The 25114-nt window shown below is 42.6% G+C and overlaps 1 protein-coding gene across 1 annotated transcript; it reads left to right on the top strand.

Annotated features, from left to right (window-relative positions):
- Positions 1 to 477: 477 nt before the first annotated feature.
- Positions 478 to 24734, top strand: LOC121136574 (zinc finger protein 709-like). The gene is made up of 4 exons (XM_040737171.1): positions 478 to 1408; positions 20113 to 20239; positions 20439 to 20499; positions 21304 to 24734. Exons 1-4 carry the CDS (start codon positions 1310 to 1312, stop codon positions 22250 to 22252), a joined length of 1236 nt encoding a protein of 411 aa, XP_040593105.1. The 5' UTR covers positions 478 to 1309; the 3' UTR covers positions 22253 to 24734.
- Positions 24735 to 25114: the final 380 nt, after the last annotated feature.

The following is a 25114-nucleotide window of genomic DNA, read 5'->3' as shown; positions in this document are numbered from 1 at the left end:
TGTCTATCTGTCCTCCCAGGTCTCAGTATCCCTAGTAATCTCATACTCCATTGACTGTACTTATGGCATATTAAAGGAAAGATCAGTGGAAATGTCATTAATGGCTTCCTAGCCATTCCCAGCAAATCATCTTTAGTCGTGAGTATATAGGATACCTGAGTCAAAAACTTGTCTCTGCTTGAGGGTAAGGCTGGAGGTTTTGGACCTGTTTCGCTGTCCTGAGAAAGGAACTGTAACTTTGAAATTTTGACTGGACATTTGGGCCTAGTAGTGATTTACTTACTTACATTTTGTTTTGGGTTTTTTTGTTTTGTTTTGTTTTTTGTTTGTTTGTTTTGGATTTTTGAGACAGGGTTTCTCTGTATTGCTTTGGAGGTTGTCCTGGAACTCACTCTGTAGACCAGACTTGTCTCAAACTCAGAGATCCAATCTGCCTCTACCTCCTGAATGCTGGGATTAAAGGCGTGCGCCACCAGTGACTGGTGTGTTCTTTCTTAGTTTTTATTTTTGTCTTCATAAATGTACTAACTCCTAAGTATTTGTTGGCTTTTGTTTCCTTTTCATATGTGTCTTTGTTGTTTACTTTCAATTGCAAGCAGTTACTCATTTTTCAGAGTTAGTCATTTGCTAAATTATACGTCACTTTGTAGTACACTTGCAGCATGTATCCGACCTCTCCTGAAATATAACAGATGCCTAAACTCTATTCTTCCACAGTTCTTTACAACAGTATCGAACATACCATAAAATAAACTTCTTTTTCAATTTAGAATTTGGTTCTTAGCCTGGAAGTGCTTGGAAGGGTTCTTGATATTGTAGACCAGGCTGTCCCAAACCCACAGAGACCCACCTGACTCCCCTGAATTCACTATTTCTTCTAGAACTCAGTATATCTTTGCTGTTCCTTTTACATTATGTATGTAATGTATACTTTTCTTTGTCTTTCTCTGAGATAGGGCATTCATATTTAATAAAATGTTGCACGGTACACAGTTCCAGTCTCTTCCTGTGTACTGATTTTTTTTCTCCTTGTAGCACGCCAGTTATTCCAGAACAGTAGGCAAGGATTATCATACAAGTTAAAAGAGTCCTTTAAGGCAGAATTAAAAAAAAAAAAAAAAAGGCAAAACCCTTTTGACGAAGGTACGGAATCTGCTTTGTTGACAAGAATATGAACTTCCTCTCAGCAGGGTTCAGGGTGCAGCAGAGACACTGCTGTGGGCTAGGTCATGTGCTTGGGTGGAGAGTGTGGCTGTGCAGGATGTGAGAGGGGGCGCGAGTGCAGAGGCTAACACTCTCCTCCTTTGCCATGGCAGATCTCAGAACATATTGGGGAAGTGTTTATTCCAGAAGATCTCTTCCTTCTTGTCCAGCTGTTCCTAAAATACGTCTGACTTCTGAGACTGGGGTGAGTCAGAGTAAAGGCAGAGAGACAGTGTGACCCTGTGTGTCCTGAGAGACAGTCTTTCTTATTTTGCATACCAATCCCAGTTCCTTCTTCCTCCACGCCTCCCTCCCCCACGCCATTCACCCACCCCACCACTGTCTACTCTTCTGAGAGGGTGAGGCCTCCCTTGGGGAGTCAAAAAGTCTGTCATGTCACCTTAAGGCAGGGCCGGGGTCCTCCCTCCTGTATCTAGACTAAGCAAGGTATCCCTCCATAGGGAATGGGTTCCAAAAAGCCACTTTATTTACTAGGGATAAGTACTGGTCCTGCTTCCAGTTGCCCCACAAACTCTCCAAACCACAATACTGTCACCCACATTCAGAGGGACTATGCAGGTTTCCCAACATCAGCCCAGAGGCAGTGAGTTCCCACTAGCTTGGGTCAGCTGTTTCTGCCTCTATGCAAAGAGCACTATAGCCTAACATTATTTCTCACTGCACACTGGGGAAAGTTGGGCTCTTTTCCCCTCTGTTTCTGTCGTTTGACATAGAATTCAGTGACCTCTTACTGAAGTCCTATAGAATTCAAGCTGTTAAGTGAGTCTTGTGTCCTCAAACTGGCTTTTTAGCCAAGGTTGACCTTTAACATCCTGCTTCTACTTCCCGAAGGCAAAGATTACAAGTGGGGCCACCAGGGCCAGTGAGGAGAGCCCCTGCAATTGAACCCTGGGCTTCCTGCATGCCGCCTGAACTATCCACACCTGTTGTCTTTTTCCTTGCCCTTTCCCCCTCTCTTAGCATACAATCTGTGTGAAACTCACAGAGTTTGGTAATCTATTTTCCTTTGGTTTCTTTGGTGCAGAGTTGACTGCACCACACTCAGATTGAGGGTGTTTTTTCTTGGTGGCTCCACCACTCTAGCAACCTCTGCCAACAACTCATCACACGTCCCCAGCACCAGGATGACTATATTGCATCAATCAGCTGAGGCATCTTGGGGCAGTTTTCAACTACTAGGCACATAATTTTCTGAGTGCATCCTGTAAGCTGATCCCACATTGCAGCCAACCCTGCAAAATCTTCCTGTGTATACCTCTAAGCTCCTGTACATGAGGCAGATGATCCTTCTTCCTACCCATTATTCTCTATATAATTTCTTTTATGTTCATTTTTTAAATTAACTTTTTACATTCCAATCTCAGTTCTCCCTCCTTTCCTCTCAAACCCTCCACTACCCCGACCTCCCATCTGCTCCATGGAGAGGGTAAAGCTTCCCCTAGGAAGTCTACTAAGTCTATCCCATCATCTCATTGAGGCAGGACCAAGGACATGGGTTTTGTGCATGGTGATAGATATGGGTCTATGTGCATTCTATTACAAATTGACAGCCAACATACCAGCACCATTTGTTGAATGTATTTTCTTTTTCCCATTTTATATTTTTAGCTTCTTTATTAAATTAGGTGTTCATAGGTTTGTGGGTTGATATCGGGGTCTTTGGTTCAATTCCACTGGTCTGCCTGTCTGTTTTTATGCCAATGCCAAGCTGTTTTCATTACAATAGCTCTATAGTAGAGCTTGAAGTCAGGGATGATGATGTCTCCAGAAGATCCTTTATTGTACAGAATTGTTTTGGCTTTCCTGGCTTTTGTTTTTTTATTCCATATGAAGTTCTGTATTGCTTTTTCAAGGTCTGTGATAAATTGTGCTGGGATTTTGATGAAAATTGCATTGAATCTGTAGAGTACTTTGGTAGGATTGCCATTTTTACTGTGTTGATCCTACCTATCCAAGAGCATGGAGCTCTTTCCAATTTCTGATATCTTCTTTAATTTCACTCTATAAAGACTAAGTTCTTGTCATGCAAGTGTTTCGTTGGTTCAGGTGTGTTTGCTGTATGCGGCAGAAGAATGGATTCTGTTTTCAGATCCAATCTGTTAGCCTGTGTCTTCTTATAGGTAAATCGAGACCATTTATATTCATGGATATTAATGACCAGTGATTGTTAGTTGTGTTTATTTTTGTTTTTGCTGTTGGTGATGGCATTTTGTGTTCAGTTCCCTTCTTTGGTGTTTTCTGATGTAAGCTCATCTATTTCCTGTGTTCTTGTGGACATAGGTGATTTCTTGGGTTGGAGTTTTCCTTCCAGTACTTTTTGTAGGGATGGGATTGTGGATTGTTTTAGCATAGAATATCTTGTTTTCTCCATCTACAGTTATTGAACACTTTGCGGGGTAAAGTAGTCTGGGCCAGCATCTGTTGGTCCTTTAATTGTCTGCATCACCTCTGACCAGGACCTTCTGGCTCTCATTGCTCCCATTGAGAAGTCAGGTATAATCTGATAGATCTGCCTTTATATGCTACCTGGACTTTCTGCTTTGCAACTCTTAGTATTCTTTCTTTCTTCTGTATGTTTATTGTTTTGATTATTATGTGATAAGGGAACTCTTTTGGGGTCCCATCTATTTGGTGTTCTGTAAGCCTCTTGTATTTTCATAGGCATGTCTTATTTAAGTTGGGAAAGTTTTCTTCCATGATGCTGCTTCTCAGTCTGGGGCTCATGGCTCCCTTGATGCTGCTCCGGGCCTGAAGCTGAGGTCTTCCCCTGACACTACTTCCAGGCTCCTTATGTGATTTCTTAGCACTGCTGTATTTCTGTGTGATGAACAGGGTATGTTGAAGAAGGAATGAGCATCCTTGAGAAGTGTTTGCAATGTAAACACCCAATTCCCCACATAGGAAGGATTTCCAATCAAACAGAGAAAGAGAGATCTCTAGGTTGGATGGAGATGCTGGTGAAGGGCTTTCCCTGTCACCTAAGAGTCTCTGGGAAAGGGCAGCTTGAATCCTGGTCAATTTCAAGGGAGCTATTTCAAAGGGGAGTTCCCAGTAATATGAGTAGACCCTTTGCAGGAGATGCTATTGTATCCTGGATACCCCTAGAATCTTCTGATGTCACCAGTGTCATGGTACCACCAACTGCTCTTGGGTCACTCCTTCAGTGCATATAGGGCTCTCCATGGACATATTATTGGATAAAGAATGGACAGCAAAGAAAGACCACAGAAAGGCAGAAGGAAGCTGACCTGAGGTCACAGACAAACAGCAAGAAAGAGATGGTCTTTCAGAAGGCCCAATGAGTCCTGGGCCGGAATCATGGGCTCCCTGGAGGAGATGGCTTTGAGGGGGCTTTCCAGGCAAGAGGATCAGGAGTTGGGAGCCTCTAGGAAGGAACTGTGATTCCCAGCTTGTCCTATTTCTTGAAAGACAGGGATTCCAAATATTAGTTTGTTTATATGAAAAGCCAGAAGCTGGCAGGGGTGTAGCTGTTGTTCTGGGAGTTCCTGCAGTTAGTGTCCTTGTAAGAGTTAGAAACAATCAGGAAACGGGGAGGGACTGTTGAGATGTCCCAAGCTTAGGGCAGGGCATGACTGCACTTCACTGCCAGTGGCTACTTTAGGTGCCATGGGGTGACACTGGGAACAGGGAGAGAAAAGTGCTTCCAGAGAAGACTCATGTTCTCAGGCTTCACAGCAGAGTTACTCTGACCAGCACTCTCTGGCAGTGGCCCCCTTATGTTCTTAGTCAGCAGAGGCGGGTGGCCAGCAGTTCCCCAGCACAGCAGAAGAACTGTTAGAACCTTTGGTCAAGGACAAAGACTAGCTATTACCTGCCAGCTTCCGGTGTCCTGGGCTGTAGTGTGTGGCTTCATGAGTCTGGTGACCATGACCTAGCTCTCCATGAATCTCCAGGAGTGTGTTGTAGGGACCTAGGAGGGAATTTTGTCATCTCCATGCAAGTGAGTGTTTGTGGACTCAGCCATTTTCCTCCTGGCTTCTCAACACCCAGGTTAAGTGTACTAAAGCCAAGTTACAGGCTGTGCAGCTGTGAGGATGCCTGGGGAGTCTCCCCAGGTGCCCTGAAGTGTGTGTTAAGCGAGGCTAAAGCAACCAGCAGCTGCTTCTCCACACAGCGATGAGCAAGTTGACATCCACTTGCCCAAGTTGAGAACCAGCTAGGGCAAAGTTTCACCTTTCATTTCACTCACTGAATATCACAGTGTTCTCATGCTGGACTGTGATAAAGCAGGTTGTAGGGTAGGGACTATCTATCAGCTGCTGCATCTGAGAGTCTGTTGAAGGCACCTGAACTTCCCCCAGGAAAGGCCAATGTGAAGGGAAATCACATGCACGGCCTCTTTCTGTATTTTCCTGGGCTGGAGCTTAGGCTGTGAAGAAGCATTGTCTTGAGCTCATGTTCACATGGCCCAGCTGTCTAAAAGCACCAGGACACAGACTCCTATAAATTATGAGATCTGAATCGTTTACCCTTTGCCTTCTAGATCAAATATCCTTTGAGGCTCCAACGGACGCTGTAACGATAAGAGACACACTGAAAGTAAACTAAGTATTTATTGTAGAAATTACTCACAAGGTACCAAACAAGTAACCCAGATGAGCCAAGTAGCTTTCCGCTGCCGAACCGGAAGCCGAACTCTGGGAAAAGAGACCGAGACTTCCTGTGTGCTGTCTTTTATGCCTTCCCCCGTAACGCCCCCTAGCCATGCCCAAAAGTGGGCCTGGCTAGTGATGTAGTTCACCGCCTACGTACGTATACGTCTTTACATCCAGCCGTATACGTCTTTAGTCATGCCTAAAGTGGGTGTGGTTAGCGGTGTGGTAAACCACCCTTTTATTACCTCATCTGTATGCGCCTCTAGTAAGTCACATGGTTAATGGCGGCATACAGACTTCCTCCTACAATTCCCCTTTTAGTCTAAAAAGGACAACTAACTTGTGTCCATGAACAAAATGTATCAAACATCTATTCTATCTAAACCTAAACTTATCTGAAAGAAACACCCAAATCTGAACACCTCTTTCCAATCCCAACTCTAAAATAATTGAAAACTAACACTAACAGGTGTAAACTACCTTATAATATCAATAGTAGGGAGAGGGGGCGTGGAATTCTCAAAACTACTTCCTGCTGAGATGGGATGATGATAATCTCATGGGGACCTGTGAGAAGAAAAATGTTAGTATAACAAAATCTAGTAGATCAGACAGTCTCTGTATGGCAGGAGATGCTTGATTGAAGTTCCTGACTGGGGTTCTAGTGTTGATTGAAGCTCTCATCTTGAAGCTCTGGCCAGATTGTAGAAGATGTGCTGTTTCAGTTTCTTGGTCCGGAGTTGTGTAGAGTGATGTAGTTTCAAGCCAGTTTCAGGATAGTGCTTGTCAGGTGGAGTCAATGATGTGGGGCAGTTCAGATGCCTCCAGTCGAATCAGGTGAAGTCAAGGAAGTGGATCCTTATTCTCTTTCTGAAGCAGTTGAAGATTGCTGTCAGGAAATCCCTTGTTCTCTGGAAAACTCAAACGTTAATGTTAACAAAGAAATATTTTAACTTTTATATGTATGCATCCTGGAAGAGGTGACAATAGGGAAGATGGTAAACCTGAAGGAAATTAGACTTTTCAAAAAAAGAAATCCACAGATAACAGTCCCTAATTTTATTTTCTTCTGTCTTATATCAATGGCTCTTTGATATAATACAGAAATTCTAAATTGTATTTAAATAATATGCTTGAGTTTAGAGTAGGAGAGCCAATCCAACTCCAAAGCCAGCTTCAGTTAAATGAATGGGGACTGAGGTATGTGAAGAAATAAAGATAAAAGGGTACTATGAAAAAACAATATAGAGAGATTTAGACTTTGATACCACACAGTGAGTTACTGTTTGTTTGATGGTCCTCAGGGTAGCTATTCATTCTTCTACAGGAATCCATATGTCCAGTATTCTTTGCTGAGTTTACCTGTGAAGACAAAAAACAAAACACTTCTCTTTCCTTTTAGGAGGTCACTTTACCCATGGTGGAATATGAATTTGTAGATGGGCTGTTATCTTCCTCCTCCTGAGATGTTTTCTGTTCTGATCGAATTTTTACTAATTTTGATGGAACCCAAACCTTTTCTTCTCCTGTGGAAACAAAAGCATAACCCCTTCCCCAATGTAACACATATCCTGGTTTCCAGACTGAGGTCATAATATCCTTAAAATACACCGGTTGGTTCAGTTCAGAAGTCTTCTCTGTAGTCCAGTGTCTTTCTGCTGCAGTTTGTCCTTTTTCATCAGCATTAAGAAAATTCAACGTTAGTAAAGCATTGTGTAACCTATGTTTAGGTGCCTTTGTTTTCCCTGGTTGTTTATGAAGCATCTCTTTTAAAGTTCGGTTAGATCGTTCAATTACTGCTTGTCCTGTGGGATTGTAAGGTATACCAGTTACATGTTTTATATTATAATATTTGAAGAATTGTTCCAATTTACTGGAGACATATGCTGGAGCATTGTCAGTTTTTATCGTTTTAGGTATACCCATAACAGCCATCACCTCTAAGAGGTGTGTAATAACAGAATCAGCTTTTTCAGAGCTGAGGGCAGTAGCCCATTGGAAGCCTGAGAACGTGTCTATGGTATGGTGTACATATTTCAAACTGCCAAATTCTGGGAAGTGAAATACATCCATTTGCAAAAGTTCATTTCTGTGAATACCTTTAGGATTACAACCTGCTGGTAATGGAGTTTGATTGTAGAATGAGCAACTGGGACAGTTTCTTACTATTTCTTTGGCTTGTTGCCCGGTGATAGAAAAATCCTTCTTTAAACCTTTGCTGTTAACATGGTGTTTCTTATGAAATTCTGAAGCTTCCAACACATTACCTACTAATAAACGATCAATTTCATCATTTCCTTGTGCCAGAGGACCTGGCAGACCTGTATGGGATCTGATGTGTGTTATATATATAGGATGAATCCTGTTTCTGATGATTTCCTGCAATTGTAAAAACAATGAGGTTAATTCTGTATTATCAGGAACAAATTCTGCAGTCTCAATGTGCAAGACAACTCTTTCTGCATACTGAGAATCCGTGACTATATTGAGAGGCTCTGTAAAGTCTTTAAGTACCATGAGAATGGCATATAACTCTGCCTTTTATACGGAGTTGTAAGGGCTTTGAACTACTTTACTTATATTTCCTGATTTATACCCTGCCTTACCTGATTTGTTTGCATCCGTGTAGAAGGTAAGAACTTCAGAAATAGGTGTTTGCCTCACGATATGTGGAAGAATCCAAATTTGTTTTCTTTATGAATTTGATTCTCTCTGTTTTGGGATAGTTATTACTAATACTTCCCAAAAAGTCACTGCAAGCTATTTGCCAATACTCATTATCCTTCCATAAGGAGGAAATTTCCTCATTCGTTAAAGGTACAATAATTTCAGCTGGGTCTTTCCCAGTGAGTTGACGAAGCCTTAATTTACCTTTTAATATCAAATCGGAGATCTTTTCTATATATGTTTTCAATTTTTTATTCTGTTTATGTGGCAGAAATACCCATTCTAGAATGATGTCTTCCCTCTGCATTAATATTCCTGAGGGGTATTCTCTAGATGGTAAAATAACCAGAATACAGTCCAGATTTGGATTCAAGCCAAAATCAACAGGCTGCCAGCGAAAAAGCACGTGGCCGAAGTCAGCAGGCCGCCAGTAAAACAGCACGTGGCCGCGAGAGAAATTTCAGAATACCACCTAACCTTACCGGCAGGTAGAAGGTGCTGGTTCCTGGTGGCAGGAATCGTGCCTTGCCGAGCGAAGTGGGGAGGAACTTAGCGAAAGGAGAGTCCACGTGTGCCTGGTGGGGCCGAGAGCAGCTGCTTTTCTGGGCGCCTGGATCCGGATTCCAATCCCACTTCTGACACCAAAATGAGGCTCCAAAGGACGCTGTAACGATAAGAGACACACTTCCTGAAAGTAAAGTAAGTATTTATTGTAGAAATTACTCACAAGATACCAAACAAGTAACCCAGATGAGCCAAGCAGTTTTCCGCTGCCGAACCGGAAGCCGAACTCCGGGAAAAAAGAGAGACTTCCTGTGTGCTGTCTTTTATGCCTTCCCCCCGTAACGCCCCCTAGCCATGCCCAAAGTGGGCCTGGCTAGTGACGTAGTTCACCGCCTACGTACGTATACGTCTTTACGTCCAGCCGTATACATCTTTAGTCATGCCTAAAGTGGGTGTGGTTAGCGGTGTGGTAAACCGCCCTTGTATTACCTCATCTGTATGCGCCTCTAGTATGTCACATGGTTAATGGTGACTTAATACAGACTTCCTCCTACAATCCTTACTTCAGCATGCATATCCTCCTCCTTGCTGTTTGTGTGTGTGTCTGTGTGTGTGTTCATGAGGACAGTTTTAAACTCTGTCCACAGGTGTATTAAATGCTTTGGGTTCTAAATTCCTATTGGATTCCGTATGAGAACGCTGTGGGCCATGGATGGGGAATGATCAGCATGTCCTTCCCCTAAGCTAGTCTCTTAGAAAGAACTGCATGAGGTATGATTAGTGAATGTGTGTGAAAGCAAGTACACGAAGGAAACGCCCTGGGGTGTTTACATTTTCTCTGTGACAAAGGAAATACTTTGTCACAGGAACAATACTTTTGATTCTCTCACATGACCAAAGAGGGTAAGTCATAACTCCAGGTATCCTTCTTCATAGCACTTATATTTGCTTTAGCTGACTGTGAATTCTCCTCAGGTTTTCCTGTTTAGTAATCAGGTTTCTTGGGAGTAACAGACCTTATAGAATTAATGTCTCTGTCTCTAACTTTCGATTGTTCCTGTGTGTGTGTTTGTGTGTGTGTGTGTGTGTGTGTGTGTTTGTGTGTGTGTTTGTCTGTGTCTTGTGTGTGTGAGTCTGTGTACATGCACGTATGTATGTATGTGAATATGGTATTTACTAGGGAATTTCTATGAATGACTTACAGCTTACAGTCTGGTGTTCAACTGGTCTTACAACAGCTGCCTATGGAGGAGAGGTTCAGGATCTGTCTGCTCATCACTCCTAAAGGTTAGAGGTCTCAGCTGGTCTTCAGCATATAGTGAAATCCTGAAAAGGCTGGCTTTGATGAGAGTGAAGAAACGGTGAGGGCAAGCAGGTAAAGAGAGGCATCCCCCTTCTTCTCTGCCTTTCTTTAGGGAGCCAGCAGAAGGTGTGGCTCAGATTAATGGTGACTCTTCCTGCCTCTAAAGATAGGGATTAAAGTATTATTTCCCCAGCTCAATGATCCAGATTAGAATTTGAAGTGTTTCACTTAAAATTTGTGATTGAGAAAAACTAACCTGTAGATGTGCCTGGTCCTTTTCATTTTAGTGAATTCCTGATGTAGTCAAGTTGAGGAACACCCATCACATCAGGCTTTAGAAAGAACACTAGTTAGGGTTTATTTGTACTATACTTGGGCTCAATATCCTTTGATCCTCAAAGACTTAACTCCACTGGCCATGGGGAAGATAAGAAACAGCAGTATGACCTCAATGCCTAATCAGATTCACAATCCTCTTTACTGGCTTAAGACTTCAACATCTGAAAGGCACACTCCAAATAGCCCTTGTGGGTCTAAGATTCAGGGAGGGGGACAGGAAGCACAAATAGGAGACCAGAGTTCATAACTTTTGTTCCAGTGAGGGGAGGGACTTTGAATTCACCTTCACTAACATCCTCAAGCCCTGAGTGACCTCTGCAGGCATTATGGCAGAAATTTTCCTCACTACATATGTGATTTCCCTCTGTTTTGAGATCCCCAATGTAACTTTCTGAGAATTTTCCCCAGGTTGTTCACTTCAGGGGATTCATCTTTCTTCCCCACTGTTCTGCCTTATTTCCCAGCAGCCTGTTTACATCATTGAGTATGAATCTTAAGGTGGAGAAGAGTCATTCCTAGGCAATGTTTGGAAAGTGAGCACTCAACACCCCACTCCACAAAGAACAAACGTTTCTAGTGAGGCAGAGATAGATCTCTAGTTTTGAAAGGAGAGCTCCTCCTGTAACCTAGGAGTGGCTCCTGGGAAGGTCAACTTGAAGTACAGTGGTTAGCAGGTGGTTACCAAGTGTCATCAGCTGTCCCTTACTTGCACATTCTATTGTATCCTGGAGAGCCCTGGTGTCTCCTGTGATGTCCCTAGTGTTGTGGCGAATCCAGCAGCCTGTGGGTCATTCATTCAATGCCTTTATGGTTCACCCATAGACATGTTGGCAAGATGAAGCAGGCTACTTGAAGAGAGATTGGAGCCAGAGTGATCTGAGTGGGGCAGAAGGAAGCTGGTCTTTGGTCTCAGTGTAAAACAACAGACACAAATCTTCCAGGGGAGACACAGTGAGTTTGGGCAGGGGGTGAAGTTCCTTATTTGAGGAGGCTGACTTGAGCTAGGCCTTCCAGGAGTCGTGCTTAGGAGGTAAGAGTTTTCTGGGAATCAGTGGGCCTATCCTACAGAGCAGACCCAGAGTTAAAGTTTTCTAATGGGTAATTTGGCCGAGAGCCAGGGAATGTCTAGGCTGCATCTTCAGTGCTGGGAGCTCCTTAATTTCATTTGAGTGGCAAAGGAGGCTAGCAGGAGGGACAGAGTCAGTAATGAGGGGCCAGGGTAGGGTGCTGCGTACTTCTTCCTCAGTGGATTCCTTTAGGTTCCATGGGAATGTGATGGAGACCCCTGCAGCTCACTGCCTTAAATTGCAGCCTGTGATCTAGCTATTGCCTAGTCTGTCATTGTCGTTCCCCGCCCCCTGCCCCCTCAGCAGTCACACAGTACACTGTTCCTCCTCATCTGTTCTGAAGGGAGAAGCCATTCTCCACACACAAAGCCTTCTGTTACTGGATACACAGAACACTATGTGATTCAAATGACAATTTCGGAGCCCTGTGGTGCTGCAGGCCTATTATGTAAGAACTTAGGGTGGTTAGTCAGGGGATAGGAAACACAATGCCCTGTGGGGCTACAGACAGGGTTCAAGTCCACCTCAATCAAAATCAGAGACCTTGACTCAAATCTGTTCTTCAGTCCTCCTGAGTATGTAAGTGTTCTAGAACAAACATGCTTTATCAGGGAGAAACACACTACCAAATTAGAGATTAATAAAGAAAAATCTCTTTAATAGTGCAAATTCAGGTCTGGCAAATGCTTAAAGAGTTGAACTGGAATAGATTTTATGTACACCTTGTGTCTATTCATTCCACACACCTGTCATCTTTAAAACTATCTCCAGTCTGGGTCCCATGTTACACTTTGCACGATTTAAATAGGGACAAAAAGACTTCAAGTTCACAGTTAAGATAGAGGGGAGATTTATACCCCAAATTTATTTCCAGAATAATTTTAAAAGTAGAATGCCACCTACTGATATCCTGTGTGCTCCTGTACTGTCCCTTTTAGAGGCAAGGTCAAACATTATCTTGTTAATAGCATCCCCTCTACTGGGAAGCACATACTATTTTTTTCAAAGCTAAGAGTACTTATTTTTATCTTTTCAGAAAGTCAAATATTGGTGTCACTCTCCAATTTTACTTCTGTGCATGGATCGTTGCTCCAGTCATTATTAGTTTCTGTTCTCCAGTATTTCCAGGCATTAAGAACTTCATTCCAGTTTTCTCCAGTGGTTGTTATTTATTTATTTCTCTTTGGGGCAATGTCTCCTATAACTCATGCTAATCTCACAGTATATAACTGAGAATTGCTTTGAACACCAATCCCACCTCTGCCACCCAGGGCTGTAAGACAGTAAGGCTGGGCCTTAACTGGCCAGTGAAAAGGAAAAAGGGACAGGAGAGTGAGTGTCCCGATACAGTCCAGGTCTTTCTTGGGGAGCAGTGATACTAAGATGCTTATGTAGGAATGGGAATTCATTAACCACACATTAAAGCTGTTATGGACACTGTACAGAAATGGATGGGCAGGAAGGAACTATAGAAATCCTGAATGGCCATTTCTTGGACTCCATGGGCCAGGCAACGAGACTGACCTGTCCCCATTGAAAAGTTCTCTGCACCTTGGACAGAGATACTAGTCTCTTGATCAAGGGACTTTTTCTCTTAGCAGGCCATCTTTATTCCTTGTACAGTTCCTCCTCCCTGAGGGCCCCAGAATTAGCATCAGAGATCAGAGCTTCCAGGCCTCTTTGGCATCTTTGGCCTGTGGCATGGATGAAAGTGCTAAGAATCTCAGTGACACTTCTGGCTTTTAGTCAAGAAAGCGGCTGGTTAACTTCCCTTGTTTCCCCCTAAACTGTCTGGCCAGTTTCTACTTCCAGGCCTTATCCCACCTCCCTCTGGAGAGGTGACTCTAAGTGTTGTTATGGGATGGGAGCCATGACTGATCTGTTTCTTCCCGCTGACTTTGGGGAATCAGGTGGCAGTTTTGGGATTCCTTTCCAGCAGTACAGTCCAGACTCCCAGATACAGAAGGGATGGGGGAGACCAGCCTCCAGGAATGGGAGTTCCAGGAGAGAGGAAAGGGAGAAGAGAGAAAAGAAAGAGGGAGGGAGTCAGGCAGAGAGAGGAAGAGACAAGGATGGGAGGTGGACAGGGCTCTTTTTAATGGGAGCAGGGTGAACAAGCACAAGTGGTGCTCTTAGAGGCTGCAGCTGAGGGCGCATCCTGTCAGAACCCCAAGGACAGGCCAGTACAGATGCCCAAGTAATTAGTGTTCATGAAATACCCTGTGTTTCTCTAGTGCAGTATGTGTGATTAGCCATCTTCTGATTTGTTTTCAAAGGTGCTGTGGCTTATAAGGGAAATAGAACAATACAAGTTGGCTTAGGCATTTTATGCATGTCATACAATGTTTCTTTAAAAATCTGTGGCCTTGCCTTTGGTTTGGTAAAGTTTTCCTTCCTAACTTTTGTAAGCAAGAAGGTAGCTACTCAGAGTTAGTATAACAAAAGTTATATTTTGTTATGCTGGAGGTCATCACACAAATTTCACACTCTGAATTCCTGACTATGTCCTCAGCCTATTTCCCCCAGTCTGCTCAACTGGGTCATGTACCTTAGCTGAAGTTCAGGTCCAGTCTGTTGGGATAAAGTTTGAGGTGGACCAAGGGTGGGGGAACAAACACTCCAGGCAGACAGAGCTTAAGTGAGAAGTTTTCTTACAAAGGGTGAAGCAAAGAGAAAAGAGGTAAAGAGACAGAGAGAGGATAGGGGAGAAGTGGGTGGCAGGAAAAGTCCTGTCTGCCCCAGGGGAGCCTCAGGGAAGACCGTGTAAGTGGGCTGGGCTCATTTTTTGTTTGGTTGGTTTTTTGGAGTTGGTGTCTCTGTGGCTTTGGAGACTATCATGGAACCGGGGTCTTTTTTATTTATTTATGTATTTAGGTTTTTCAAGAGAGGGTTTCTCTGTATTCTTTTGGAGGCTGTCCTGGAGAACTCACTGTGTAGACCAAGCTGGCCTCAAACTCACAGATCCTCCTGTCTCTGCCTCCAGAGTGCTGGGATTAAAGACATGGGCCACCAACACCCGGCTCCAGGGTCTGTGTTTGTTTTTGTTTTTTTGTTTTTTGTTTTTGTTCTTTTTTTCTTTGGTTTTTCAGGAGAAGGTTTCTCTGTATTCTTTTGGAGGCTGTCCTGGAACTTGCTCTGAAGACCAGGCTGACCTTGAACTCAACGGAGATCTGCCTGTCTCTGCCTCCCAAGTGCTGGGATTAAAGGCTTGCGCCACCAACGCCCTGCTCAGGGTCTGTGTTTTAAAGGGTTCCTTTGCACCTGCATGCACACCATGTACCATGGAACCCTGGGCTGACCTGGGTACTGCCTGAGTGCATTTTGCCAGGGGATGGGCAGGCCAACATAATGCCTGAATACTTACACAGTCTCTAATAAACACCTCTGATTCAAGTGACAGGATCCTGGGGGACATGCTCTAGTCACTAGGTCTACCTTGGTGACGTCTCTCCAGATGTGCAGAGCAGAGCATTGCTCTTGCTCTCTGCTTATATACTGTCCAGTTTTCTCACAGGGGATTCTATTACTATGCCTGGTTGTCTGACGTGAGTGTTATCACTGGATAATTGTTATCAGGGTGTAGTGGTGTGGTGGTTCCTGGCTAAGCTGCTTTTACATATCTAAAGGGCTTGTTTTTAAAGTATGCTCACTACAATCTATCTCCTGGTCCTTGAGGCATACATAGTGCCAATGGGGACCACATACACGAATCATCAACACTCTGAGGCAGTTTGTAAAATCAGGCCACAACAAGAAAAGGAGAAAGCTTACAATAAAGATTTCAATATTAATAGACAAATGAATGCAAGAAAACAAATCTCAGGAACCAAAACATATAACTATTAAGCAAGATGGTAAATGTATATAGACCACAGGATATTATTGGGATCTCTCTGGCATATATGTATTTTCCAAAATTCATATTTCTCATGGTGTGGTATGCACCCAGTTGAAAACATATTCAAAAATAAAGGGAAATGCAATCACTTTCAAGCAAAAATGTTGTAAAGGGGGCTTATAGTAGCAGGGTTGGAGTTGTAGGACTCTGAGCTAAGCAAATCAAGTAAGAGCATGGGGGTCATGGTTGCGGGACAGGTATTTCTTCTTTTATTAATGAGAAGAGCAACTAAGTCCAGTGAACTTCATAATTAGCTTCCAATGTTTCTCAGTGTTTTGCATGTTAATATGAAAAAGCAAATGCTGAGTACAAAGCATCAGAAGTCTGGTGAGTTTCCAGAGGCTTCCATCTCTCCATAGCCAATGTATATACACCCTCACTTTTGGCAAAAAGAGCAATGATGCTGTAGGGAGGAACCAAATATATGAGATATAATTTTTCCCGGTTTTTTATTTAAATTAGAAACAAGCTTGCTTTACATGTCAATCCCAGCCCCTCCTTCCTTGCCCCCACAATAACCTCTTAACTCATCCCGGTTCTGCTCCCCAGGGAGGTTGGGGTCTTCACTGGGGGATCTTCAAAGTCTGTCGCATCGTTTGAAGCAGGGCCATGTGACTAGGCTGAGAGTATATCCCTCTATGTGGAGTGGGCTTCCAAAGTCCATTGTGTACTAGGAATAAATACTCATCCAATAATAGAGGCCCTCCAGACCTCCAAACTGACATCCACCTTCAGGGGGTCTGGATCAATCCTGTGCTATTTTCCAGCAATCAGTGTGAGCTCTGTTTTGTTTAGATCAGCTGTTTCTTTGAGTTTCTCCAGCCTGGTCTTGATCACCTTGCTCATCACTCCTCCCTCTCTACAACTGGATTCCAGAGTTCAGCTCTTTGTTTAGCTGTGGGTGCCTGCTTCTGCTTCCATCAGCTACTGGATGAAGGCTCTAAGATGGCATATCAGGCAGTCGTCAATCTCATTATCGGAAAAGGGCATTTAAAGTGGCCTCTGTAATATTGCTTACATTGTTAGTTAAGGTCAACCTTCTAGATCTCTGGACATTTCCCTAGTTCCAGATTTCTCTTTAGACCTATAATAACTCCCTCTATTATGGTATCTCGAGTCTTGCTCTCCTGTATTATTCTCCTGTCTCAATGAGAGAGCAAGGAAATACAATATTCTTAGACTGAGGAATCATCATGGAGATGTAACATTTCCTAAAGAATTTTCGTTAATGGTTTCTTTAATGGTTTGCACAGATGTATCTGCGGGACTCATACAGACCTGATTTGTTCTTTCAGCAGCAATAGGTGATTGAGTCTCTGGATCATGTTGACATAGTTCCTTCTAAAATAAAGTTTATTAAACAATCCCAGAATAATCATAAGGAATTTATATGCCCAAAGGGACTACATGATATCAAAAAGAAAAAAAGCTATCCTTTATCCAATGGAATAAGTTCCATGTGGGGACGAAAGTACAGTCAAATCTGAATATCCTGCCAGTTACATCAAATAAAGAACATCTTTTCCTCAATATATGTTATTGTTTAAATTAGAAACATGAATGCTTCACATGTCAATCCCAGCTCCCTCTCCCACCCCTCCTCCCTTGTTCCTCCACCAGCACCCCAAACCCCCACCCAATCCCCACATCATTCCCCAGGGAGGGTGAGGCCCTCCTTGGGGGGATCTCTAAAGTCTGTCATTTCATCCAGGGCAGGACCTAGGCCCTTCTCCAAATGTCCAGGCTGAGAGAGCATCCTTATATTTGGAATGGGCTCCCAAAGATCACTCATACACCATGGTAAACCCTGATCTACTACCCAAGGCCCCAGTGATTTCTGTGGCAATATATTCATGGAGTCTACATCAGTCCCCTGTTGGCCTCAAATAAAGAGCATTTTTTAAGCTTGTTAACTGTGGGTGTAGGCAGGAGTGTCTGCTTTGAGCACAGCTGATATTAATAATCTCTATGTCCTCCCGGGGTCTCAGTATCCCTAGTAATCTCATACTCCATTGACTGTACTTGTGGCATGTTAAATAAAGATCAGTGGAAATGGCACTAGTGGCTTCCTAGCTTTTCCTGGTCAGATATTGTTCGGTTCATTATTATACAGGGTACCCAAGTCAAAAAGTTGTCTCTGTTTGAGGGTTAGACTGGAGGTCAGTGACATGATTACTTGTCCTGAAATCAGCTTTAACTCCAGTAGCATAGTATATAGAGCCAGAAAGCGAGGTTCTATAAAACAAAAAGTGAGTTGTAGAAATGACTGTGAGGTTGAAGGCCTTCATGGAGCATGAAATTCAGGCTTGTCTGTGAGTTGCTTTGTAAATACATAAGGGGTAAGTTCTGACATTTTTTAGCTCCCAGGGCAGAGGATGGGTAGACACAAAGGTTTTGCCCCCAGGTGAGACGGTGTGTTCTCCTGGATAGTAGATAGACTCTGTATTAATCTAAATATTCCATAAGAAAGAATCGATGGATACAACAAATTCCACCTGAAGTTTCCAAGGCAATGGGGTGCTTTGTTTTTCCTTTTTTGGGTGTTTTTTTAAGCTGAGACTATATTATACATTTAGTAAATGTATTTTGCAGAATCCATGCTCAGACTAAGAGGTTTGCCCTGGGTACAACAGGGACTTGTAGATTGCAGTTTTTGTTCCAAACCCTGGAGAAAAGGGCTGAGAATTTTTAGAGATCTGGTTGGTTTCAGCTAGTCTCTTCAAACGAAATTTCAGCTGGGTATTTTTTAGTATCTGCCAATGATAGCTTTAATACATTTAGTTACAGATGATGGCCTGTAATCAGTTTGTGTTTAGTAGCTAGTCTATCAGTCAAGGCATTATCGGTCAGTGGTTTTAATTAAGATTTCTGATGCCTGCTATATCTGCATCAATGTCAGAAGGAACAGAAGATGCTGTGCCAACTGCAAGTAAGGAGCCAACCAACAGAGCTCCTGCAGTCATCAATTTATAAGGTTTCCTTGCAGTAAAACTATTTCCTGAGTAGCAGGGAGAGACTGGTATTCTCCTAAGTTCAGTCTCAGGGCAGAGTACTCCAGATGGGAGCCATGATTTGAGGTAAGTGATATCTTCTGGCTCCTAAGTGTAATTAATGAAGCCTTGCATGTAGATTAAGGTCAGGCATCTGGTAACTATTGATGGGGAAATAGGGGTGTTGACAAATGCTGCCCTCTAGTGGGCTCTGAAGAATTGGTTGTTGTCATCCCATCCTCCTCTCTCAGATGTGTGCTGTTGTGCTGAGATCACCAATGACTTGAATTATTTTCTCCTGGGATGGCACATATTTATGACATTAATACTCTCCGTTTCTTGAGTCACTAGCACACAGTGTGACATCCTTAGTATCTTGTGTGTGTTTTAAATGTTTTGAACAAATGTGAGTATTTTGCCTGTCTGCATGGATATGCACCCTATGTGTGCCTGCTGAAGCCAGTAGTCAGAATATGATTCCAGAAACCCTGAATTTGGAGCTCTGGGTAGTTGTAAACCCTCATATAAGTATTGGAAATTAAACCCATCTCCTCTACAAGAAAGTGCTGTTCACCACTGAACCATCTGTCCTGCCCTGCTTTTTTTCCTTTTAATTTTTTTCCATTTCCAATGCTTACATTTTTATCTATTCATCCCTTTTAGTAAGATCATATTGATCTCACAGTTCAAAGTATGATGTTTCAGATTTCTGGAAAATGATTACAGATAGGGAATGAATGCTTATCTCTTAATAGGGCCTTCAGTGGCCTCCTCTTTTTCTTTATAGGTTGGTTGGTTGGTTTAGGTATGTGGCAGGGTGAGACAGGGTCCAAATATTTCTTAGAACTCATTTCATAGATCAGACGGGCGTATTCATTCAATGAGACTCAACCTTCGCTGCCTTCTGAGTGATAGGCTTAAACACATGAGACAATGTATCCTGTTTGCCATATCTTTTGTGGTTAGTAATTGCTCATTCAATTTCTCCGATGTGTACATAGTATTATTGATTTGTTTGCTTCTCTGTATGTCTGTTAATAGTCATTTCTCTTGAAAGGGCAAATTCCATTTAAAGAACAAAGAAATGACACATGTGAACATCTGTAGTGACATCTTGCCATGCCAGTGAACTGGTAGTGGGGGCCACAACTTTTGGGTATGGTACCAGGTGCAAAAGGAACACATTATAAGGTAGAGGAGGGGCAGGCTCAGGCTGTCTAGTTGTGGAGAGCATCGGAAGAACTGAGACTGCATGTTCTGGGCATGAAGAACACAGGACTCATTTACTCTCATCTGTGGGAGTCCTTTCCTAAAACACCTATTTATTATTATTTATCTCTGGTCTGGTGAACTCATTTAAACCCTACCTTCAAACCTCCTTTTCAGTTTCCTTCTAAAATGAATGGATGAGAACTTCTCTGTACTGGAATAAGTTGTGAAATAACAGAATTATGTAACTGTATTGTCAAAGATGTCTACATTCATATTGTAATCAATATCACAGAATGAAGTAACCTATGATGATGTGCATATCAGCTTCACTTCCAAGGAATGGTCTTTGCTGGATCCTTCCCAGAAGAGTCTCTACAAAGATGTGATGCTGGAGATTTATAGTCACCTTACTGATATAGGTAAGACCGAATTTCCCTTCAACATTTCAAATAAGAAGGCTACTGGTTCTTGCTCATTGGTCCTCTTCTGTAATTTTGAAAAAACTAAAGAATATGGTGAAAAATGTCAGGCATGGTTCTTAGGGTCACTGAATATAGTAACTTAAAGTTTGTATAATTTCCAGTAATATACCATGCGTTTTCTGGTACCATATTTTAGGCTACAAATGGGAAGCCCATGACAGTGAAGACCATGGTCAACGATTTAGAAGACAGAGAAGGTAATTTCCTTGTGTAAACTAATACAGATGTCCCATGGAAGAATTTTAATGTGCCTTGGAAGTTTTAAGAAGAAGTAACAGTGCAAATAAGTACAGCTTTAAATGTATTGATTATTAAATTCTCACAACACCATGTACCTCAATGTCAGGTAGCTAATGTCTGTTAACAAGATTTCCAGAAGACAATGCATGAACAGATATATCCATTTTAATGATAACCCCATGAGGTCTGCAGTAGGTCTGTCAGTCCATTAGTTCCATACCACTGTGATATGGCAAAGACAAACCTGGTGATTAGGAGGTAAGTCCATGTCTACAGCCTTTTAATAAACAAGTAGTCCATAGTAAAGTTAGCGTGACTCAAATCCTTGTGATGAGTTGCCAAAGTATAGTTCCAATGGCAGTTCATTGTACTTAAAAAGGGTTGTTATGGAGAACAAAGATTAAATTGTGTGTGCATTATGGAAGCCCCTTTATTGGTATATTATGTCACTCTTGAAATTAGGCACGTATACTAAAGAATATGGAAAGAATATCAACATTCCCCTCTCACATTCCCCTCTCCTAGAAAAATTAGAAAATTTCTAATAGTCCCCAGTTGGAGTAGACTGTGTATGTAATGTGAGTTTACAATTCATTTTAATCTAATTTCATCTGTAATATATCAACTCATACCACCACAGAAAGTCATGTGAACACAAAAAGCAGAAATTCTGTTTATCTTGGTTCACTTTGCAAATGCCGTATTTCTTGTCAACATAATGAATGTGGTACAGCATTGACATGTGCCAATTACCTTTATAGGCCTAAAAGAAGTCATACTGAAGAGAAACCCTACAAATGTACTCAATGTGGTAAAGCCTTTTCATATCGACAACTTCTCCTCATTCATAACAGAACCCATACTGGAGAAAAACCCTATGAATGCAATCAATGTGGGAAAACCTTTTCACAACGGAGTCATCTCAACACTCATAAAAAAACTCATAGTGGAGTGAAACCATTTCAGTGTAATCAATGTGAGAAAGCTTTTACACATCGAGGTTATCTTAAAAAACATGAAAGAACTCATACTGGAGTGAAACCCTATGTATGTAACCAATGTGGTAAATCTTTTTCAAAAACCTGTAGTCTCCAAATACATAAAAGGAATCATACAGGAGAGAAACCCTATAAATGTAATCATTGTGAGAAAGCGTTTGCAGATTATACTTGTCTGAAAATACATAAAAGAATTCATACTGGAGAGAAACCCTATGAATGCAATCAATGTGGTAAGGCCTTTTCACAACAGAGTCATCTCACCATTCATAATAGAAGCCATACTGGAGAAAAACCCTATGAATGTAAGCAATGTGGTAAAGCTTTTTCAAATTGCAGTACTCTTAAAATACATGAAAGAATTCATACTGGAGAGAAACCCTATGAATGTAAGCAATGTGGAAGACTGTTTTCACACGACGCTGGTCTCCGGGAACATAAAAGAACTCATACTGGTGAGAAACCCTATGAATGTTCTGAATGTGGGAAAGCCTTTCGAAAACACAATGGTCTCCAAATGCATAAGAGAACTCACACACAAGAGAAACCTTATGAATGTAAGCAATGTGGTAATGCTTTTTCAAATTGCAGTACTCTTAAAATACATGAAAGAATTCATACTAGAGAGAAACCCTATGAATGTAATCAATGTGGGAAAGTGTTTGCACACGATGCTGGTCTCCGGATGCATAAAAGAACTCATACTAATTAGAAACCCTATGAAAGCAACCAATGTGGGAAAGCTTCAAATTGCAGTGCTCTTTAATTACATGAAAGAATTCATACTAGAGGGAAACCCTATGAAAATGGAAAAGCATTTTCAATATATAGTGCTGTCCCAATGCCTAAGAGAACTCATAAAAGAGGGATCGCCTATGAATGTAAGCAATGTGAAAAAACTTTTTCACAACAGAGTAAGCTTCAGATTCATAAAAGAACTCATACTAGGGGAAGACGTCCACGGTGCTTCTGACGTCATACACTCCAGCGAGATGCAAGCCACCTACCTGTGTCCTGAAGATATGAGCTGACACAAAGACATCATGGCTCATCTAATCCTACGTTGTTCAGGCAGGCTCAAGCCATGCCCTCTCCAAGCTGGGTGCTCAGATCCTGGCATGGCAGGAAGACATCTGTGAGCCCATCGGATTCCAGTCTGCTCAGGCATGTCTAGTGCAAAGGCCATGATGTGAAGCAAGTTTTCTTGGGGAATCCAGTGTATTAGAGATTCGAGAGTCGTGGTATACCCGCTAATGAGGCCTCTGACTGGGAGTGGAACCAGTCCAACAGAAAGAAGTGTGTTGCCACCAACAATGCTGAACAGAGTTGGAGATGGTGTTCTGATGCAGAATTTCGAGTATGACCACCTGTTATTTGATTGTTTTTTGGTCTTGTATTTTCCCTTCCCTAAACTTTGGAATCGTAAAGTATGTTGTAAGCCATTATATGTTGGAAGTATGCAGTCTTCTTTTTGATCTTGATGTTACAGGGGATTACAGTTAATAGATTACATGATCTCAAAAGAGAAGTTGAACTTTGGACTTCCAACATTGATGAGACTGTGATAAACTATGGGAACTTTTGAAGTTGAACTGAATATATTTTGCATTCTGATATTGTTGAAACCTTTATGTTGAAAACTCTGTCCCCTGAAGCTGGGATGGCCATGTGGATTCCTGGCATCTACCTCTGGTGCCACGTAGCTCCACTGTGGGACATGGTAAACTAATGGACCCAGATTGCTGCTGAGAACCATGTCTGGCTTCATGGTCCTATCAAATCCTGGGCCTGTGTTGAAGTCTGTGGCCCATTTTGCCATCAATGACGAGGTTGATGTGCAGGGTCAGGTCAGCCTCCTGAATCCAAGTGGAGGCTGGAACTGTGCAGATCTGAGCTGCCTGTGCTGCTGCTTCATGTCATGGTGATGTCTGGGCCAAAGTTACAGCTGAGGGCCATGTCTGTGTCCCTGGCCCTGCTGCAGCAACAGTCTGTGTTGATGTCTCAGGTTCCTGTTACAATGGAAGGCCATATGAATGCCCAAGATTTTTTCATATGTTAGGGAAGAGGGCCACACTGCTGTACAGACTGTCAATCTGAGTGTCCTGCACTGCCACCTGGGGCAGTAGTGACATTGAGACCTGGCTCCTGCTGGGGACCATATTCTATGTCTGTGCTCCTACCCTAGAAGAGATCTGTGTTGAAGTTCAAGGCCTGTGTTGCCAGCAAAGTCACATGGAAGCCAGGTATCAGGGCTGCAATCTGTAGACTTGTCAGTGACTGGGAGCCATGCCGCCACCAGAATCCTACTATTCTGAGTGGTCTGTGCCTCTGCCTGGAGCCAAGGTGACATTTGGGCCCGCGCTCCTGTTTTGGCCACTTCTGGGTCTGTGGTGGTGCTACAGCAGAGCTCTGTATTGATGGCTGTGTTCCATGTCACCTCAGGAGACCATAGTCATATGTGTCATGAAATCAGGGCCATGCTGAGCCCTCCCCACCCTGGCCACAGGATAGCTGCTCCTGCCTCTCACTTGACACTTTGAGATCTGGCTGCAGCCCTCATGGGAGAGCTACTTCTCAGCATGGGTGAGCGTGGATTTACTCGGAAGACTTGGGCATCAAAGAGCGGGCTCCACCCACCCTGTACTTAAGGGAGGAATCCCCAGTTGCCTAGATTGACCAACTCAAGTCCCACTCAGACCACTGGTATACCCAGAGTTGGCACATCCTAGCATTTGCACAATTTAGGATCTGCTGGAGCTCGAGAAGGGACTGGTCCTGTAGAGCAATAAATACCTTCAGTGTCTCCATGACTTGGGCAGATGCACAATAACCAAGAGGAGTTTCAGTGAATCCAGTGATGATGTCATACCAGAAACCAGAGCCTTGAACAAAAGCAATGACTCAGTGGAATGAACACCTGCAAGTACAGCTGATTGGAAAAAAACGTGCACTGTGAAATACCATCTCCCAGTGCCACCAGGAACAGTGAAAGGGTGAGGGAAACTGGGAAAGATGGAGGAGCGAAGAGGCTATTTTTTTTTGTTTTTGTTTGCTTGCTTGTTTTGGCTTGATTTTTAAAATAATTTTCTTTTTGTGGGTGCCGCAGGCTGTCTTGGACAGGAAGGTGAGTGGAATGGGGGTTCATGATGATCAATTCCCATGGATTCAATAAAGAAATTATATTTTTAAAAAGACTTCATGCTGTAAACTCTGTGAATGTAAGCAATGTGATAAAAACCTATGCATGTCACTGTTATCCTCCAAGTCAGTAAGGAATTTGTATGGAGAATGAGGATATTAAAGAAGTTATAGTTAGGGGAACCCATGACCATAATGGATTTGTTAACATCTTTGGCCAACACACTTATATATTATTATACAAGATTATTGTGGAGAAAAATGTGACAAGTGTCAACAATCTATTCAAGCACTATGGAGCCCCTCTTCATCCCTCAAACTCATGGTCAGAGGTATTGTGAATGTAAACAAATGTGTTCATATAGGATTAGTGGAAACATTACATCAGTAAAACATTGTCTCCCATTAAAATGTAAGCATTTAGTCATTTAATACA

The sequence above is a fragment of the Mesocricetus auratus genome, unplaced genomic scaffold (genome assembly GCF_017639785.1).
Source record: "Mesocricetus auratus isolate SY011 unplaced genomic scaffold, BCM_Maur_2.0 Super-Scaffold_100676, whole genome shotgun sequence".
In the NCBI taxonomy this organism is placed as follows: Eukaryota; Metazoa; Chordata; class Mammalia; order Rodentia; family Cricetidae; genus Mesocricetus; species Mesocricetus auratus.
Note: the sequence above shows the minus strand (reverse complement) of the source record. Positions and strands in the feature narration are given on the sequence as shown.

What these genes read in the sequence shown, in the direction of transcription:
- LOC121136574 (XM_040737171.1), top strand. Translation starts at nt 1,310, where the DNA reads ATGGCAGATCTCAGAACATATTGGGGAAGTGTTTATTCCAGAAGATCT. An exon ending in GTCTGACTTCTGAGACTGGG is followed by an intron (nt 1,409 to 20,112) that starts GTGAGTCAGAGT and finishes TCAATATCACAG; the next exon opens with AATGAAGTAACCTATGATGA. An exon ending in CGATTTAGAAGACAGAGAAG is followed by an intron (nt 20,500 to 21,303) that starts GTAATTTCCTTG and finishes TTACCTTTATAG; the next exon opens with GCCTAAAAGAAGTCATACTG.